This window comes from Eptatretus burgeri, chromosome 8, assembly GCF_056783735.1.
Source record: "Eptatretus burgeri isolate ZD-2024b chromosome 8, Ebu_testis_v1, whole genome shotgun sequence".
Lineage (NCBI taxonomy): Eukaryota > Metazoa > Chordata > Myxini > Myxiniformes > Myxinidae > Eptatretus > Eptatretus burgeri.
Genome location: NC_140968.1, coordinates 21515366 through 21535067, shown reverse-complemented (window position 1 = coordinate 21535067; position 19702 = coordinate 21515366). Strand labels below are relative to the sequence as shown.

Genomic DNA, 19702 nt, shown 5'->3' with positions numbered 1-19702 from the left:
CATGATATCCTTGAGCCTGCTACATTCTTATTATTCCCACTCCTCCCTCTCATATCTCCAATTATATTGTCATCAGTTTGACGGATTTATTTAATCTGCTTTTTGTGTAATGCAGATGTGATGGGCCAAATGACCTGCTTCGGCATCAGATATAATTGAAGGGTATTATATGATTCCTTGTTATAGCTTCGTGGCAGGCACATCTCCTCTCCCCCTCCCCAGCCCAATCTAACCCAGCCTAACCTATTCTATACGTTGTTTAAAAATGTTCCCACCTATTGACCTCTCTAATGCTATGGAAAACCCTCTTCTTTTTTTGAGACCACTTTGTTACAATCAATGTCTGGGTGTCCATTGATAAGGAGAAGAATGGGTTGCAATCTCATCCACTACACCAGAGCCACCCCTGCTCTTCTAAAACAATGGAACCCTCTATCGGCTGTAAAATTTGGTTACAAGTCGCATCACATTCATAATCACTAATGACATACCATGTTGTTACAGAGCATCAGTACTGTCCAAGCAGTTACTGGGCAAGGGTTATGCTGGGTGGTTTACCATTGCCTTCCCATTCAGGGGAGGAATTTTCTCAGGGTGCCAGTGATAACTTGTCTACTCTTCGTGAAGGTCACCGTGGGATGTTTATAATCCACTAACGAATGTCAGTATATGGGACAGTTTAATGGCCATCCGACTGACGGCACACACATTGATTAATCACCTGCCTCAAACACCAGGACGACAATTTTTAGAGCTTGGATTTGAACCCAAGCTCAACAGCATGTGCATACCTCTCGGCCAATGGTACTGAACCTTTTTTTCGGTCAACGTACCGATTTGGCTTGGGCAATTCTTAAAATTTGAGAATAAATTCAGATTCTTCACCAAAATCTAATAGATTCGTTCGTGACACACCCAACCTGCTCAACTAGTTTCGCCCAAATCAATCGAACTTGAGATATCCTGCACACAGAAAAACAGGTGAAAAAACAAACTCCATCCATCTTCAGTGGTCAACTAAATTTTTTTTTTTTAATAAAATAAAAATTGAACCCCGTTTATCCGGGCGGTGTACAAGGCAAAAGATGACTGCTCCCGACATTTTTTTTGTGATTTGCTGTTAATAAATCTGCCATGATGTCTTTGCTGTTAAATATTATTTTTGAATTCTACAAAACAGTAATCGATCCAGATAAAATAGCCTTATGCTGTCTGTCGGATCCGAGAAGGAGAAGTTTGACACGCACATAGTTCGTGAGTGCGTGTTTGGTCATTTTCTTCACAACTTGAAACAACTCGATGCAGAAAAACCGACTTGTCTTTGTCTGTTTTCGGTCTAGGAGAAGTGAATTATTGCAGAATTTTTTCTGTGAGGTTCACTTGGCTGCGCCTGGATGTGTTTGAGGGTAGAGTAGCGACTGAAACCTGAATCCTATCCAGATCCCTCCTGATGACTCCATTTTTACCCTTTGTGTATTTGTATTCCTTCTGATGACTCCAATGCAGTATTTCCTCTTCTGGTTGATTGCAAAGAATGACAGAAGCTTCTGATACAATTTGCTGAAACAGTGGACAGATTCTTGATGGACGAAGCGAGACAGTGCATCGTAAAAATGGACTTGGAACTGTTACAGGTGCGTCATCGGCTCTAGATTTTAGGGTTTGATTCCCGGTTCCGATGGAGGGATTAGATTTTGACCGGGTAATCCATTCTTTCACACGAGTACTTATTGGTCTCAGTGTGAGGCATCACATACCCCCTCTCCATGGTGACTGTCATTTTTATACTCTGTACAAACAGCTTCTTTTTCACTGCCTCGATTCAAAATGCATCATGTCACCTACCCCCTGGAGACCCCAAATTCAGAACCACTGCTCTCAGCTATCCTGCCAACCCCGTTAAATATATAATTAAAAGATCAGTTATTTTTGGCAATTATCAGTATCTGTCCGTTAGCGAGTCGGTGGGGGCGGGAGCACCAACTCTGATGACTGTTCTTTCTCTTCAAATAAATGACAAGAAAAATAGTTTATCAAATTTTTTGCAGAAATAGCTCTAATCATCATATGTTGAGCCAATAAAAGCATCGAGGGCAAACTTTCCTGCCGTCAGTGACTATTCCCACTTGCAACAGGCACAGTAGCTATTTCTACCCAAAATCCAAGTACCCCTCACAAACTATGTTGAAGCAACAATTAATCAAAGTAACCAGTGTAGCATCTTTCCTTCTGAGAGAAGAAAAAAAACCCCAGAAAGTGCAAGATTACCATTTATTGAAAATGTTTGCCACATCAAGTTTACATAAGCACAGTTGCACATGATTAAAAAAAAAAACATTTTTAAAACAAAAAGCAACAACAATCTACAACAAAAAGGGGTGATTCGATTTATTTATTTTCTTAATATGGGTGCAGTCAAGGCAAATGCAATAAAAAGCTTTATCAAATAGAACATTTAAAAAGGTTAACTTCTCCACACATTTCAGATGTTAACCCTGTATTCAATACCTTGATTAAGCAGCCATCAGACATTCAAACAGGGTTCAGTGCACACACACAACCATGCACGACGGCCATGAACAGTCCATGGAAGCTGAAAAAGTGGCACGAGTCGAGATGGCAATCGATGAAAATTCGCTGCCGAACTCAAGTTAGTAACATCGTAGCAAATAAGGTCCAAACAGCAACGTTGTATAGAATACAACAAATGGTTAAAAACACAAAGGCAAGCTGCCAGTTTGTATTATAGAGTACTACGAGAGGTTTCACAACGGTGGGCTTGTTCGAAAAAATAATAATTCTGCACTCGTAAAGGTTGGGGGTGAAGAGGCGGCGGCTTTTACTTCTGAGCCACGGATGGTGCAAAATATGGAAATGTATTCGAGTACAAACATGAATGTCATTAGTACAAAGGCAAAAATTTTCATTGCAAATTCGGGCAAGGCTGGCAAATGCAAAGCTTTCTCAGGGAAAATGCAAATGCCTACAAAAATTTGCCAGAAATTACAAATGTGAAAGTGGGCAAAAAAGAAGAAATGAAAGAGAAAGTGGAGGGAGAATGAATGGGGGGCAGTAATGTCGAGTAAACATTGCTGTAGAACATGGAGGTGGGGAGGGAGCAGAGGGGATATATATGAATAAGATGGGTTGACATATCAAGTCCAGGCTGTGCCTGTGGGCTCATACGACATGGCTCACCCCAACAATCTCACAAGTTGTGCAGGTCCTGCAAAGTTTGCTCCAAAGCACGCTGAAGCTTGGTGTTCTCGTCCTTTGCACAGATCAGCTTTTCTGCACAACCGGTGAACATTCAAGAAGACCTTCATATGGCAAACATTGTCAGCATGTCTTGCATTTCAATTACAATAAATGTGCCCACTCTCAATGGGGGGGGGGGGTGGGGGGTCTTCAAAAGTTTGTATCACCAAGTGATCTGCATGCATTAAATGCTTCTACATTGCTCTTTGCAACTTTTCTACAAATTGCAACATGGTTCAAGCGCTAGGAGTACCTATTGAGCAACCACCACCAAGCAAGTATGGCAGAGTGAAACTTGAGAAAAGCATGTCTTGAAGAAATTTTGAAGAACAAATAAATAAAATTTGGAAAAGATTAATCGATAGTTCCATCCATCCATCCATCCATCCATCCATCCAGTTGAACCACTCACTGACACCTGCCCCTCCCCCACCATCATAAAAGAGCAACTTCCTTAAAAGTCAGCTGCGAATCAAGAATGCCACCAAAAAATTCCAAAACAATTACTTCGGCAATGAGAACGACCATTGCAAAAAAAAAAAAAAAATTAGAAATAAAGAAGACCAAAGCAGAACAAAGACAAGCTCATGGTCATTCTGCCAGTTCAGCAAGCACAACTCTTAGCTCATTAGCAAGCAGGCTGTTTTTCTCCCTCTCTGTGTGAAGCCGTTCTGAATGCATGTATGGAAGGAGAGGAAAGGAAAGATAAAAGGAAAAATTAGATATCCACAGAAGAAAAAGAAAAAGAAGACGTTTTCATGACCCATTTCACCGTGTGGATTGATGAAGCATGCAAAGCGTTTTTGTGAAAGGAAAAATCAGAACACCAAAACCTGATTAGAACGAGAGAGCTTATACAACACGATACCCTTTGCAGTGTTCACGTACATACAGTACTTCAATTTTAATAAAATAATTATTTTAAAGATCGTATAAAAAAAAAAATCTCTGTTTAGCATGATTGAAGCAGTATTATACACCACCCTTTATAATATGTTCAAGTATGTAATTCAATTTAAATAAGGGTTTAAAGGAAAATAAATAAATTTATTGTGTTTTACTCGGTGTCTATTACATCACCCGATAGATCTAGCACATCACATTATTTATTTGTGCCTGTTTGTGTCCTTTATGACAGCCTCAAAAACAGCAACTTTGCTGTTTGGAATGATTTTCATTTCTGGTTGACTGCCAGGCAGACAGACAGGGTAAAAAGATCTCTCCTCTCTGCATGTGCCATCGGGACAGAGAGATAGATAGGTAACGGTGAAACGAGAAGCTTGTCTTCCTATTCATTCCAATTAGTGTTCAAAATACAACAATCAACTAAAAAAAAAAGTTGTTCCTCAAATATAAACTGATAAGATGGACAGATGGACACACATGAACCAATTGCTTAACCCCACTTTTTCACTTTTTGGGTGCGATGGAGCTGAAGCTGAAAGAGAAAAGTAAGGTAATGATAGAGCTGAAGGAGAAAAGCTCACTTTAATCCAAAATTCTGAACAAACTGCCCCCCCCCCCAAAAATCCAGTTTAAAAAAACGAAAAGGTATTTTACTTATTCTTGCCAATGGATAGCGTTTTCATAAATTTTGTTTGGTTGCTTTTATAACAACTCGGTTATATAATACAGCACTCGGATAAATCATGCTGGCGAGAATTATAGCCATCATTTGTGGTCTTTTGGCAATTCTAAACTGCAATACTTTTTCAGGTCACAATGAAGACAGGAGAATAAAGAGTGTAGAAAAAAAAAAAGCAGCATGCACGTGTGGCATGGCACCGCACCCGGTACCCACCTTCCAGCTCATCTCGCATTTTCTCCAGCTTGGCAACAGAGCGTTCACTGAACTCTGCACGTGTGTCCGCCTGTGATTAGTTAGGAGGGGTGAGGGGGTTGAGGGGAGAGGTGAATGATGTTAAATTTTGTACACATTTGTTGTGCTTTTACCTTGTACCATATGAGGGTTAATGTATTTTGATTAACGTTCTGTTGATCCAATCAATTGTTCTACCCGTCTGCCAATGCTGAACAAACAACACGAGCCTTTACGATTGAGACAAGTTTACCATTCCATTCGGTCCAGATTTTTAACGACACCTTGCACGGCTAACCAGTCTTAGCGGTGTAATGGATGGAGCGTCCGCTCCGAGTCTGGGAGGTCGGCGGTTCAAACCCGAGGCGAGTCCATACCAAAGATTTTTAAAATGGACGTGCTGTTTCCTTGCTCGATTAAAACATTTTTATTAAAGGATAGAGCACAGACAAACGACCATAAGTTTGTAATAATAGCACAGGATTTGATGGGAAGAATGGCCTCCTCCCTGCATCAAAGGTCCTTGGAAGGGAACTCATTATTATAGTTAATAATTAAATTCTGCGATCAGTCTCAATACAAATTTGGTAAGCACTGTAACTCGAGAAACTTTTTAACCAAATCAAAGGAAAAAAGTATAGAAATCTTTGGAGTAACTTACCTCTTTTAATTTTTCTGTAAGCAGCTTTATTTCATCTTCATACTTGTCTTCTTTCTGGGAATACTGTTGGTTAAAACAAACAAAAATTAATCATCAGGATGTGAAAAATGAAATTTTCAGGAAACTTATTCCATCCTTAAAATGCCTCGATTTGCTTGCCAATGCACAGGCCCTGCCAGAATAAAATGAACTCTGCTGATTGTAAATAAACTTTATTTATTAAAACAATATGTGATACAAACAATCAAATGGATTGCAAATATTAGTATCTGGGAGCAAGTCCTTGGTGACTGAACCCATCTTCTTCTTCAGCTTTCGGCTGCTCCCGTTAGGGGTCGCCACAGCGGATCATCCGTATGATCCGCATAGTGATTTGGCACATGTTTTATGCCGGATGCCCTTCCTGACGCAACCCTGGTCGCCTCTTACAACACAGGGATATGGTACACCTATTTTAACCGGGGTATACACCGGCCCAGTATACTGGTACTCATTTCGCCGACCTCGGAAGGATGACAGGCTGAGTCAACCCCCTGGTGTATTAATTCAGTGGCCCAACGGGGCTTGAACTCAGGACCTTTTGGATCCCAAGCCGCTGCCCTAACCACTGCGCCAACACCAGGCTTTGTGACTGAACCCATCTAATGAATGATATTCTGGACAACAACCTGATGCTTGTTGTGCCAAATGTAGAATAGATGGAGTTGCAGCTCGTGTACATTATTTGGCAGAGGTTGACTTTACCGGAACTCCCGGATCCACATTCCCAGATGAGTTTGATGGCGTTCACGTTAGGAGTCCGTGGTCACAAAGGAAAAAGTTGCAGCCCATTCTGTCTCTTCCAGGCAGAGTTTGTTCTTGACATTTGGCACTATACCAGTGCTTAGAGGATTTATTTGCAGGATGGAACATACATACCTGCAGGATGATGGTGCCACTTGCCATACGTCAAGAACAAACTCTGCCTGGAAGAGATGGAATGGGCCCTGAGCACTGCGGACTTCTCATGCCAACACCATCGAAAAAAATCTGGTAACGTGGATCGAGAACTGCACCATGGCAATGATGGGCCACATGGCCTTGTTCGAGGTCATACAGGATCATGCGACAACTACTTACAATCAGTGTAGTCCTGTGGCAACTGTGGACCCTTTATATATCATTTCCATTTTGCATAAGGAATGCTGTACAAATACTTGAATATAAATGGTTCGATTGCCAACAACAACAACAAAAAAATTCACCTTTAATGCTACAGGGAAAGAGGCTGAGGCAGCCAAGCTCTGCCGCTTTCACCCCAATGAGGTGGACACCCGACGTACAATGCTCGATTGCTCAGTTTCAACATAAATTTGATTCAGAATTTTTTTTTTTTTTTTTTACATTTTTTATGAAATCGGCCTAACTACCGCATGTTACAACAATATGGTACAGCAAATTGTGGAGCAATTGGCCCAGGGATATGAAATTGCAAAACAAAATTGCCTTTGCCTCATGGAAAGCAAACCCAACTGAGGGCAATCTCAGTTCCTTCCATAAAGCTCGGAACAAGTGTGTATCTACCCTCAGGAGAGCCAGAAAACAACATCTTTGTAATCTCAAGTCTGAACTCTCAAACCTCTTTCTCTCCTAAAAATCCTGGTGGCATCTATTAAAATCTGTTTCTGGTGTATGTTCCCCCTCCATCCCCTCCGTTACCTCAAATGGCCACAATGCTGATACCGCACGTGAAAAAGCTGAACGCCTAAGCTCGGTGTTTGCAGATAAATCTTGTGTCCTAAACCCACCACTTTCTCTACCCACTTACCCAGTCGCACCCAACTGTCCCTGGACTCTGTGTCCTTTTCTCCTGACAAGGTGGAGAGCTTGCTTTCAAACCTCGACTCAGATTCTGCAACCGGTCCAGACGGCATCAGCCCACGTGTCCTCAAGGCCTGCTCTTCTGCTCTTGCTCACCCTCTCTCTCTTCTAGTCACCCTCTCATTTGCCCAAGGTCATCTGCCATCTGCTTGGAAATCTGCAAACATCACTGCCCTGCATAAAAAAGGTGCAAAAACAGATCCCTGTAACTACAGACCAATCAGCCTTCTCCCAATCATCAGCAAGGTTATGGAATCCATCATCGCTTCAGACATAAAATCCTTCCTCTTCTCCAATGGCTTGATTTCCGATCATCAATTTGGTTTCAGACCAGGTCACTCTACCCTGGATATGCTGCTTCTGCTCTCCCATCAATGGATGGAGGTCCTCAATGCCAGACAGGAAATCCGAGCCGTATTCCTGGACATATCACGTGCTTTTGACACAGTCTGGCACCCTGCACTACTCACCAAACTCTCTTCCAATGGTATTCAAGGCCATCTCCACTCATGGCTCGCAGACTTCCTCTCCTGTCACAGTCAACATGTGGCCGTAAATGGAGTTCTTTCATCCCCTCTTCCTGTGCAGGCTGGAGTTCCTCAAGGTAGCGTTCTGGGCCCTGTTCTTTTTCTGGTTTTCATCAATGATCTCTCCGACTCTCTGGAAAATCCTCTATTTCTCCTTGCCGACAACTCCACCCTCTGCCGTACCATCTGTCATCCCTCAGACCGGCAAGCAGCAGTTTCTTCGCTCACTGCAGATCTGGATAAAAATCACAAACTGGTCCAACACGTGGAACATGTCTTTCAATCTGGACAAATCTCACACTCTCACGATGTCTCTTCGAAAGGACCGTTTAGAAAAAAACCCCCATCCACTTTCTCAACAATCCTCTTGAAGAAGTCCTTTCTTTCAAGCTTCTGGGTCTCACTATCTGCCATGACCTTTCCTGGGAAAGTCACATTTCCAACCTCGCCTCAAAAGCCAGTCACCGACTGGGAATCCTCCGTCGTGCAAAGTCCTTCCTCGGCCCTCTTGAGCTCCTGACCACTTACAAAGCTTTTGTCCGTAGCCTGATGGAGTACTGCTCTCCCCTCTGGGCTGGTGCTCCTGCCTCCCACCTTTCTCGGCTTCACGCTGTCGAAACCAGGGCATTTAGGATCATCGGCATCTCCCGCAATGAAGCTGAGTCTTTGGGCCTCTCACTCAATCACCACAGGTTGGTCGGTGGTCTTTCTGTCTTCTACCGACTCCCCTCCAGCCTTGCCCCCCCCCCCCGCTCTCTCTGCGATTTGTCCCCACCACATTTCCACAGGGCGCTCAAGGTCTGCCAACAACCCCCTTCTGGTAAAACTACCAAAATCACGAATCACTGCTCATCTTCACTCTTTCCTCTTTTTTTCCTGCCTTTGGAATAAACTTCCTCACTCTATTCATTCCCATTCTTCCCTCCAGGCTTTCAAAACAGCTGTTCACCACCACCTCTTATCATCCCCATCCAAATCCTCGATCTTTTCTACCCCCGATAATCCACCCAAGCCCACTTCCTTCAATTCCCCTGCTTTCCTTCCTGAAAGTCCCTGTAATGTCCATCTTCTCTTCGCAATGTTCCCCATCCCATCCCCATCCCTCTCCCTTCCACAGTTCACCTAATGTGTCTGTTCTCCACTGTTTTGTCCCTCCCACTCCAACTCCTCTTGTCTGATGCCCCCTTGCTGTGAGTTGTGTGTTCGCTCTCATACGAGCCTCGACAAGGTAAACAAAAAAAAACGTGACATGTAGTTGGGGGGGGGGGGGGGACAACTCGCTCTGAAATGCAGAGATTGTTAAAATAGTCCCTGATTGGGAAAGAAAAAAAAATAATAATAGTAATTCAATTTATTCTGGCATGGCACGATTAATATCAAACAAACATTTTACCATTTTAACGATATAGTTCCAGCTGTATCAATCACCAAATGTATTTTTCATCAAGTAAAGGGCCCACAATAAATATGCATCCATTTTGTTTTGAGAAAAATGGCATTTGCATATTTCAAATGCAAAGTGAAATTCATGAATTGTAAAAGAATTCATGATATGAATACATTAATTGTAATGTGTGTGTGTGTGTGTATATATATATATATATATATATATATATATATATATATATATATATATATATATATATATATATATATATATATACATATATATATATATATACATATATATATATATATATACACACACACATATAGTCATGCGCCACTTAACGACAGGGTTACGTACTGAGAAATGCGTCGTTAAACAACGTCGTCGTTGTGCGAACATCATTTTTTTTTTTCGTTTTCGAACATCGTACTTACACAAACCTAGACACCGAGGTTATATGGTGTAGCCTATTGCTCCTCGGATACAAACCTGTACAGCATGTTACTGTACTGAATACTGTCGGCAATTGTAACACCCATCCAAGAGAGACGGAAGACACGTTAGATTTACCTTTGTGCTGTTCATGACGGCCATCGGTGTTGTTAGCAGCAGCTTACAATCTCCTCTTGCATCGATTTATCGAAAGGTGAATAATTAGCGTTTGGATTTTATAAATACGTAATCATTGCATCGATGTTATAATTTACAAATGAAGAAACGAGCACCTGTCAATTGTGATATATATATTTTCGGAATAGTGCAATTGTTTTAACAACATAAAAAGCTTCACCAAAAAATTGTTTATTTTATTTTATTTTATTTTATTTTTTTTTTTTTTGTATACCTTGGTCGAGGCTCGTATGAGAGCAAACACATAACTCACAGCAAGGAGGCATGAGACAAGAGGGGCGGGAGTGGAAGGGACAAAACAGTGGGGAACAGACACATTAGGTGAACTGTGGAAGGGAGAGGGATGGGGATGGGACGGGGAACATGGCGAAGAGAAGATGGACATTACAGGGACTTTCAGGAAGGAAAGCAGGAGAAATGAAGGAAGTGGGCTTGGGTGGATTATCGGGGGTAGAAAAGATCGAGGATTTGGATGGGGGAAGATAAGAGGTGGTGGTGAACAGCTGTTTTGAAAGCCTGGAGGGAAGAATGGGAAAGAATAGAGTGAGGAAGTTTATTCCAAAGGCGGGAAAAAAGAGGAATGAAAGAGTGAAGATGAGCAGTGATTCGTGATTTTGGTAGTTTTACCAGAAGGGGGTTGTTGGCGGACCTTGAGCGCCCTGTGGAAATGTGGTGGGGACAAATCGCAGAGAGAGCAGGGGGGGCAAGGCTGGAGAGGAGTCTGTAGAAGACAGAAAGACCACCGACCAACCTGCGGTGATTGAGTGAGAGGCCCAAAGACTCAGCTTCATTGCGGGAGATGCCGATGATCTTAAATGCCCTTGTTTCGACAGCGTTAAGCCGAGAAAGGTGGGAGGCAGGAGCACCAGCCCAGAGGGGAGAGCAGTACTCCATCAGGCTACGGACAAAAGCTTTGTAAGTGGTCAGGAGCTCAAGAGGGCCGAGGAAGGACTTGGCACGACGGAGGATTCCCAGTCGGCGACTGGCTTTTGAGGCGAGGTTGGAAATGTGACTTTCCCAGGAAAGGTCATGGCAGATAGTGAGACCTAGAAGCTTGAAAGAAAAGACTTCTTCCAGAGGATTGTTGAGAAAGTGGATGGGGGGTTTTGTAAACGGTCCTTTCGAAGAGACATAGTGAGAGTGTGAGATTTGTCTGGATTGAAAGACATGTTCCACATGTTGGACCAGTTTGTGATTTTATCCAGATCTGCAGTGAGCGAAGAAGCTGCTGCTTGCCGGTCTGAGGGATGACAGATGGTACGGCAGAGGGTGGAGTCGTCGGCAAAGAGAAATAGAGGATTTTCCAGAGAGTCCGAGAGATCATTGATAAAAACCAGAAAAAGAACAGGGCCCAGAACGCTACCTTGAGGAACTCCAGCCTGCACAGGAAGAGGGGATGAAAGAACTCAATTTAGGGCCACACGTTGACTGCGACAGGAGAGGAAGTCTGCGAGCCATGAGTGGAGATGGCCTTGAATACCATGGGAAGAGAGTTTGGTGAGTAGGGCAGGGTGCCAGACTGTGTCAAAAGCACGTGATATGTCCAGGGATACGGCTCGGATTTCCTGTCTGGCATTGAGGACCTCCATCCATTGATGGGAGAGCAGAAGCAGCATATCCAGGGTAGAGTGACCTGGTCTGAAACCAAATTGATGATTGGAAATCAAGCCATTGGAGAAGAGGAAGGATTTCATATCTGAAGCGATGATGGATTCCATCACCTTGCTGATGATTGGGAGAAGGCTGATTGGTCTGTAGTTATAGGGATCTGTTTTTGCACCTTTTGCAGGGCAGTGATGTTAGCAGATTTCCAAGCAGATGGCAGATGACCTTGGGCAAATGAGAGGGTGAATAGAACAGAGAGAGGGTGAGCAAGAGCAGAAGAGCAGGCTTTGAGGACACGTGGGCTGATGCCGTCTGGACCGGTTGCAGAATCTGACTCGAGGTTTGAAAGCAAGCTCTCCACCTTGTCAGGAGAAAAGGATACAGAGTCCAGGGACAGTTGGGTGCGACTGGGTAAAGTGGGTAGAGATAGTGATGGGTTTAGGACACAAGATTTAGCTGCAAACACCGAGTTTAGACATTCAGCTTTATCACGTGTGGAATCAGCAGTGCGGCCATTTGAGGTAAGGGAGGGGATGGAGGGGGAGCATACACCAGAAACAGATTTGATTAAACACCACCAGGATTTTGAGGAGGGAGAGAGGTTTGAGAGTTCAGACTTGAGATGAGAAAGATGTTGTTTTCTGGCTCTCCTGAGGGTAGATACACACTTGTTCTGAGCTTTGTGGAAAGAACTGAGATTGCCCTCAGTTGGGTTTGCTTTCCATGAGGCAAAGGCAAGTTGTTTCAGGACAACTGCCTCGCCACAAGCTTCAGTAAACCAAGGGCGGGAGGAAGGGTAAGACAACTGAACACGAGAGGGGATAAATCTGTGCATGAGGGAGAGCAAGTTTCTTTGAAAGAATTCCCAGGATGAGTTGATGTTTGAGAAAGTAGTAATAGGAGACCAGTCTGTAAGTTTGATAGCTGCTCGGAGACCCTGCCAGTCGGCTTGAGTGAAATGCCAGACTCGACGGCGGTGAGGTGGTTCTCTGATGACAGCCAGAGAGATGTCCACTTTGACAAGGACGTGGTCAGAAGAACCAATTGGAGCGAAGGAAGAGCAGCAGATATTGTCAGGGAAATTTGTCAAAAAATTTGTATACAATGTCAAGGTTTTAATGTCGACTAACAACAATTTATTCGCGAAATTCTTCAATTCAAAGGTAATTTACTTGCTCGAAGGTAAACGTACAAACATTCGTTCAGTTTGAAAGCCGATTTCCTTGAATCCTGTTTTTTTTTTTCGCGATGACATTTTATGGACCTCAACGATCGCATTATAACGGGGCCACACTGTCGTTTATTATCATTGAGGTATTATGTACTGTACAGTGTACCTAATTGTATGTGCTATTTTTATACGAGGCTACATCACTCGGCGATAGGAATTTTTCAGTTACATTATTTTTTTTCCCCAGAGCTGGCAGATCCGTCGTATATGCGATCCGTCGTTGCCCGGAACGTCGTTAAGCGGCGCATGACTATGTATATATAAAAACATTTTAGTGCAAATTATTTAAACTGCAACAATTATTTTTTTTGTATACAATGTCAAGGCTTGTATAAGAACTAATCAACACGGATGGTTCAAAGCAGTAATGGGGGGACAAAAAAAAAAAATCAACATATTGAACAAGATCGGCAGTCAGTAAAGTGCATACATCAGGCAGGCTGAACAGTTTACATTTTGTATTCCTCCGATAGGCCGGATCTGACCGCATTTTCACCAAAATCGAATCAATTCGTCCTTGTCACACACCCAGCCTGTCCATAAAGTTTCATCTAAATCCATCCATAACTTAAGATGCTGTGCTACATATAGTCTCTGGGCCCCTCTCTCAATGGTGAAGAATCACATTCGAAATTGTAGTCTCCGGATCTTCATCCAAAAATCCAATCAATCTGCCTTTGTCACACACCCAACCTATCCACCAAGTTGTGACCGAATCCATCAATGACTTTTTGAAATATCCTGCTCACAGACAAATATTCAGGGGTGAAAACGACCTCCGTCCACCTTCAGTGTCAGAGGTTTAAAAAAAAAGAAATAGGGGAGACAAGATAAAGTACACCACAATTAGATTTAACAATCATGGTTACTTACACTTGAACATAAAGGTTACATCAGTTTCACATACAAAAAAAAATTTTTCTTGGAAAAACTCAATAAATTCCCCTAAAATTCTGCAAGCAGATTAAGAAACATTTTTCCAATTTACAAACAGGACAATTGCTCCGATTCCTTCCATCTCTTCCCTCAAATTCACAAGAATGCAAAAATATTTCATCACCACATGTTCAACACAAATAAAGCATTCACACTCACACAGATTAGTTCAGATTGCTTTGCAGTTAAAAAAAAAAAAGCAAAACCAATGTTAATAGTTCAAACATGCATGAACACCACACACAACAAAGAGGAAACCCAAAATATACCAGTGAAGAATAGCATACCAGGAATTTCTCTGCGGCAAGTAAAAGGCAAAAATAATCAAATTAAATAAACAATTCACAAGAATAACAGGGATTCAAGGACAACAGGAGGTGATAGAGTTGACCAAGATGGTAGGAAGACAAGGATACCTCTTCATCTGAAGCCATCAAAACCTTGAGGTTCTGATCCATCTTATGAAGTTCAGACTCCAGCTGTTTCACATGGCTAGGAGGGAGAGTTAGGAAAAGGTTAGAGAGAACCTCACAAGAGTCCACAAACCCAAAATTCTGCAAATGTATTGCAATACCATCATACCTCTTGTAGCATTACCCACCTACATGGGTTTGATTCCTGGTCTGGGCATGTTATAATTATTCTGACATATAATCTTTATTTCCTGTTGTGTGTGTGTGTGTATATATATATATATATGTATATATATATATATATATATATATATATATATATATATATATATATATATATATATATACATATATACACATATATATATATATATATATATATATATATATATATATATATATGTATATATATATATATATATATATATATATATATATATATATATATATATATATATATATATATATACACACATACACATACACATGTATATATGTATGTATATAGTTACGGATCTGGAAACCATATGCATTCAAACATACAGATGTCCCAAAAGTCAGTTATTCCGTTAAGTACATGTGAAGACAGGTCCCTTCCTTTTGTCTAGTGGGAGAATGAAAGGTGTGCGTTGCGATGTTTTTTTAGTTAGGTAAAATAAATCTTTACCATCCAACAAACATCCAACAACCAACTACGGTACCTTCAAGCGCTTGCAACCCTCACCTCGCTGGCCACAGCATACGGTGGCAAAAACGTCCAGTCCGCCGTTCCTTTGCGCTTCTACAAACGTTCCTTTTCAACGGTCGATCTTACCCTTGATGAGTCCACACGCATGGGGGAGTGGCAGGCCTCCCGGTTTTGCCGAGGCACTGCCCAGAAAGGGCGGATCCCATGAAGTCCCTGTCCAATCAGGGCGGACAGTGACGTCTGTTCCACAGAGCCTCCGCCCCATTCAGGGAGGTCTATATCCGATGACAAAAACCTCAGTTCAGTAAGTTCTGCGTGGGGAAAGTCAGCTCTGGATTCGTTAGAGCATCCGTTGCAGTTCTGTATGGGGCGTTCATTGGAGTTCTGCTGGGTCTTGTCCGCGACCCTGATTCCCGCCCTAGGACTCCGACTACTCGACTCGAGTTCCTCCGCGGGCACGAGCCCCACGCGTGACCGTGGGCCGAGCTGAACGACTATCGGCAGGTGCCGCACCGTGGAGCACCCCCTCCCGCCAACGTGCAGGTACCCAAGTGAACTGCGACACCCAACTCGTCTCTCTCCCTGGCTGCGAGGGTCCAATAAAACACCTGGGTGTTATTATAGACTGTGTGTGTGTGTCCGTGTGTGGCGCCGTCTCTAAGTAGAACTGTTTAAGTGTTTATTCCATCATTGTAAATCTTGCTGTGTATATCCACGATAAGCTTGCTCTGTGTCCTTCTTGTTGTAAATAAACCATTATTAGAAATGTTTCCATCCTTTCTTTCATTGGTCCAGCATGGTTCGGATCTGAGTTTTAGCCGGGTCTTTATACCCGATAATCGGTTCATCCGGGCCGGTACATTCTTGGCAGGCCCGCTCGACTTCATCTGAGCCAGAAAAGGTAGTCGGTAGAGTGATCCGGTTCGGGCAAGACGTCTCGAGGGCGTGGATCCCCGGTAGCCGAGACCGCGTGGTTACTTAGGTAAATTGGTTTCAGAAAAAAAGAGCCTACGCCACGCAGTCGAGATATTGGCATTCCACGGTCGGTTCAGCGACCCGCTGGCTCACAGAATTATCCGGAACGATGGCCTACAATTCTGGGGAGTCTGGTGGGAGACGACGTAATCTCCCCCACCTAGTGGTCGTTCTCATCACCGGACCCCGGCCCGCAACAATATATTGTTATAGATTTCCGCCCGTTCAGCGTGCGCACGACCTTTTCAGCCCAATCCAGGCCGCGCGTCCACTGAACGCGACAATCTAGTCTTAGCTTCCGGACAAACGCCGAAACCCAGCTACGGGTGTTTTCAATACACCAAAACTAGCCAACTATTCTGTCCACGCGCTAGAGGGTCAATCACCGAATTATCGACATACCTAACTATTCGCGCAGACAGAAATGCCAGGAGTTTATACCTCGATGGGGCCTGCACGAAAACGAGCCACTACAGCGGCTTGTTCCGTATGCGAATGCCAAGTTGTTTTAATTCGCCAGATCCCGTCGGACCACATTATTTTATCGGCTTAATAATCAGCCAGCTAATTTCCCGAACGCATCACGGCAGTCAATGGAGAAAGTGACGCAATGAGCGGGTTGACATTCAAACAATATGGGTATTTTATTTTCCACCCAGCACGTAAGCAGTCAATGGGGGGATGGGGACAGGACACGAGCAAAAAGCCTACAGCCGAGTTCTATCGGAAAGCAAGTATATACAGGCACTTAACAACAATTCTACTTAACGACAAGGCGCCAGACTTTCATGCAAAACCCAAGAAAGAAAGAATCGGGCTCGTGAGCCTTTAATGCACTCAGGGCCGGGTTGACCGGAATAGGCCCTGAGAGAGCGGGCCGGCTACCTGGCCGCCCTGGTGGCGACTCGATTGTCTTTGAGCTGGTGGCCTCTGTTGTCTCTGCTCGGTCCAGGTGGTGTAACGCGCCAGTCGCTTAAGCGGCTTGGCGAGCGGCTTGCTCGGATCCCCTCGGTCGGCCGGCCTTCACTGCGGCCTAGCCGAGCCGACGACACGCTGGAGGAGTGAACGGGTCTCGACCCCGGCTTCCTGGTCGCGCTGGCGAACCTTCCAGCGAACGAACTTCACTGCTCCGATGAACCAACTCAACTCCTCCGACCAATGAATTCCACTCCGCTCGCCAGCTTCACCACCAACTGCTCGGCTAACAGCCGAATGTCCCACTCGTCAACTCCTTCACTGCGACCCGGCCCAACTGCTCAACTGCCGACTCGGCGTCTCCAACCACTCAACTGCTTTGTCGCCGAGCGAACGCAGCTTTTTATAGCCCAAAGGGGAGGGCCGCTGTGGGCTTCGCCACCCGAAATCAGCGCCTTCCCCCTTTTCACCTTTGAACCTTCACCCAGGCTGGAACCGCCCCTCTCACTTCTGATTGGCCAGCTCCTACAGAGGGTAACGCCGTTTTGATGAGATTTTGCCATGAAATCGCTGATCAAACGCGGACGTGGGTGAAATCGCCGATCAAACGCGGACGTGGTTGAAATTGTTGTTGTTGTTGTGATGATGTGTTTGTTTGAAAATAAAAGACAGAGAAAGAATAACGGCTAACTCCAAGATGCACAGCCCGGCACACGAATAATTCCCTTTATACATCAGTGGGGAATTCTAACCAAGAATACCTAGAATTCAGATTAGATTTCCCCACCGAGGTCTAAAGGGGTTTATTCGTGTAACCGGGCTGTGATCTTTGAGGTAGTGTTTTTCTTTTGCTATCTTTATTTTGGACCAACCGCTTCACAACAACCACCTCCACCACCAACCGCATCTCAACAACCACAGCCACCTTCTCCACACCCGCCTTCACAACAGCCACCTTCTCCACAACCACCCAACCACACCACAATCACGACCACCACAAAACGCCAGCCATGCCACCATTACGACAACCACCACAACCACAACCGTGTTTCCACCTCAGCACACGGTTGCCAGAAACCTGGCATTCGTCAAGGGAGAACAGACGACGGCCCCCCGCCCCCCACCAAATGAATAACAACTCCGCCGGCCAACGCAGGAGACTCCCAACCCTGACGAGTGGATTCTCAACACATGCAGGAGAAAACCAAGAAGCAATAACGAATGCGGCACAGCGGCAAGGGAACGGCCCCGATCTGGTGGGAAAACGCTTCCTTCGAGAAGTTTCTCGTCCGTGCTGGAACAAGGGGCGGGAGGCGAAGGGGGGGGGCTTGGCTATAAAAAGACGTGCTGAGGAGAATCGCGCTCTCTCTGGATCACGCTCTCTGGGTGGTTGTGAGGAATATATATATATATATATATATATATATATATATATATATATATATATATATGTCTCTGTCTCTGTCTCTGTCTCTGTCTCTGTCTCTGTCTCTGTCTCTGTCTCTGTCTCTGTCTCTGTCTCTGTCTCTGTCTCTGTCTCTGTCTCTGTCTCTGTCTCTGTCTCTGTCTCTGTCTCTGTCTCTGTCTCTGTCTCTGTCTCTGTCTCTGTCTCTGTCTCTGTCTCTGTCTCTGTCTCTGTCTCTGTCTCTGTCTCTGTCTCTGTCTCTGTCTCTGTCTCTGTCTCTGTCTCTGTCTCTGTCTCTGTCTCTGTCTCTGTCTCTGTCTGTCTCCGAGATCGGAGACGCCAGCAGAGGTCTGTCGGGAGAAGGAGGACGGGGCCCCGAGGACTCACCACACAGTCACGTTTTCCTTCCTTCTCTTTCTTTTCGGGGTTTTTGTATGAGAGATGTGGCGCCGTGTCCTGAAGTAAACCTGTTTAAGTGACTGTAAATAAGATTAGAAAACGGCTGTCGGTCTTTTTCTTGCTCGTGTCTTGTCCCAACCCCCCCCCCCCCCCATTTATTGCATAAGTGCTCGAAGACCTGATTGCATACATGACTGCATATGTGTCGATTGTGTAATAAATGTCATTGTGTGAATGTTTACCCGTTCGCTGCGTCCTTTCCCTCGAATGAACTGCCATTATTACGTACGGAATATTAGCTGGCTTTTTAACAGCCGACAACATCCGACGGGGCCTCGCAATAATACACCGCTCGGCAAATCGCAAACGGAACGAGCTGCTTAAGAATGGCTCGTTTTCGTGCAGGCTCCATCGAGGTGTAAATTCCCGGCATTTCTGTCTGCGCGCATACGAAGGTAAATCAACAATTCGGCGATCGGACCCTGTCGCGCGTTGACAGAAGAGTTGGATAATTTATGGTGTGATTAAAAACACACCCGTAGCTCGATTTCGGCGTTGTTCCGAAAGCTGCGACTCGGTTTGCCCGTTCGGTGGGCGAGAGTGGCCGCCATTGGCTAGAAGCTGTCGCCCGCACGCCAAAGGGTGGGAAACACAACAAAAAATTATATATATATATATATATATATATATATATATATATATTATAGTTACGAATTTGGAATTCGATTGCACACAACATACAGGTTCCTTTAGTCAGCTATGTCGATAAGTGCTTGTTCCCTAGATAGCTCATCTTACATTGTTTAAATGTTTAGAAATCGATTGGATGCACTGCGGATCGATTTAATAGCTAGGGAACGAAATAATGGAGACGTCCCTCCCCCCTCTTCTGCGAAGAGGAAGAAGAACCCTGCCGTCAACAACTCCCTCCCAGCCGTGGTTGAGCGGGGGATGGAGCATGAGGGCATGAGTCATGAGTCACGCCGGGAG

General features: G+C 44.2%; 1 protein-coding gene across 2 annotated transcripts in view; it reads right to left on the bottom strand.

Annotated features, from left to right (window-relative positions):
- Positions 1-3153: 3153 nt before the first annotated feature.
- LOC147021275 (uncharacterized) overlaps positions 3154-19702 on the bottom strand; it is a 63545-nt gene continuing 46996 nt past the window's right edge. The window contains exons 5-8 of one of the 2 annotated variants that reach the window (XM_085891099.1): positions 14334-14409; positions 5739-5801; positions 5060-5129; positions 3154-3291 (exon numbers count right to left, since the gene is read on the bottom strand). In XM_085891099.1, coding sequence (XP_085747225.1) covers positions 3209-3291; positions 5060-5129; positions 5739-5801; positions 14334-14409 — 292 coding nt within the window. In that variant the 3' untranslated portion in view covers positions 3154-3208. Of the gene's footprint in view, positions 3292-3681; positions 3930-5059; positions 5130-5738; positions 5802-14333; positions 14410-19702 lie in introns of those variants that run through there. The other variant, XM_085891100.1, reaches the window with a different exon arrangement.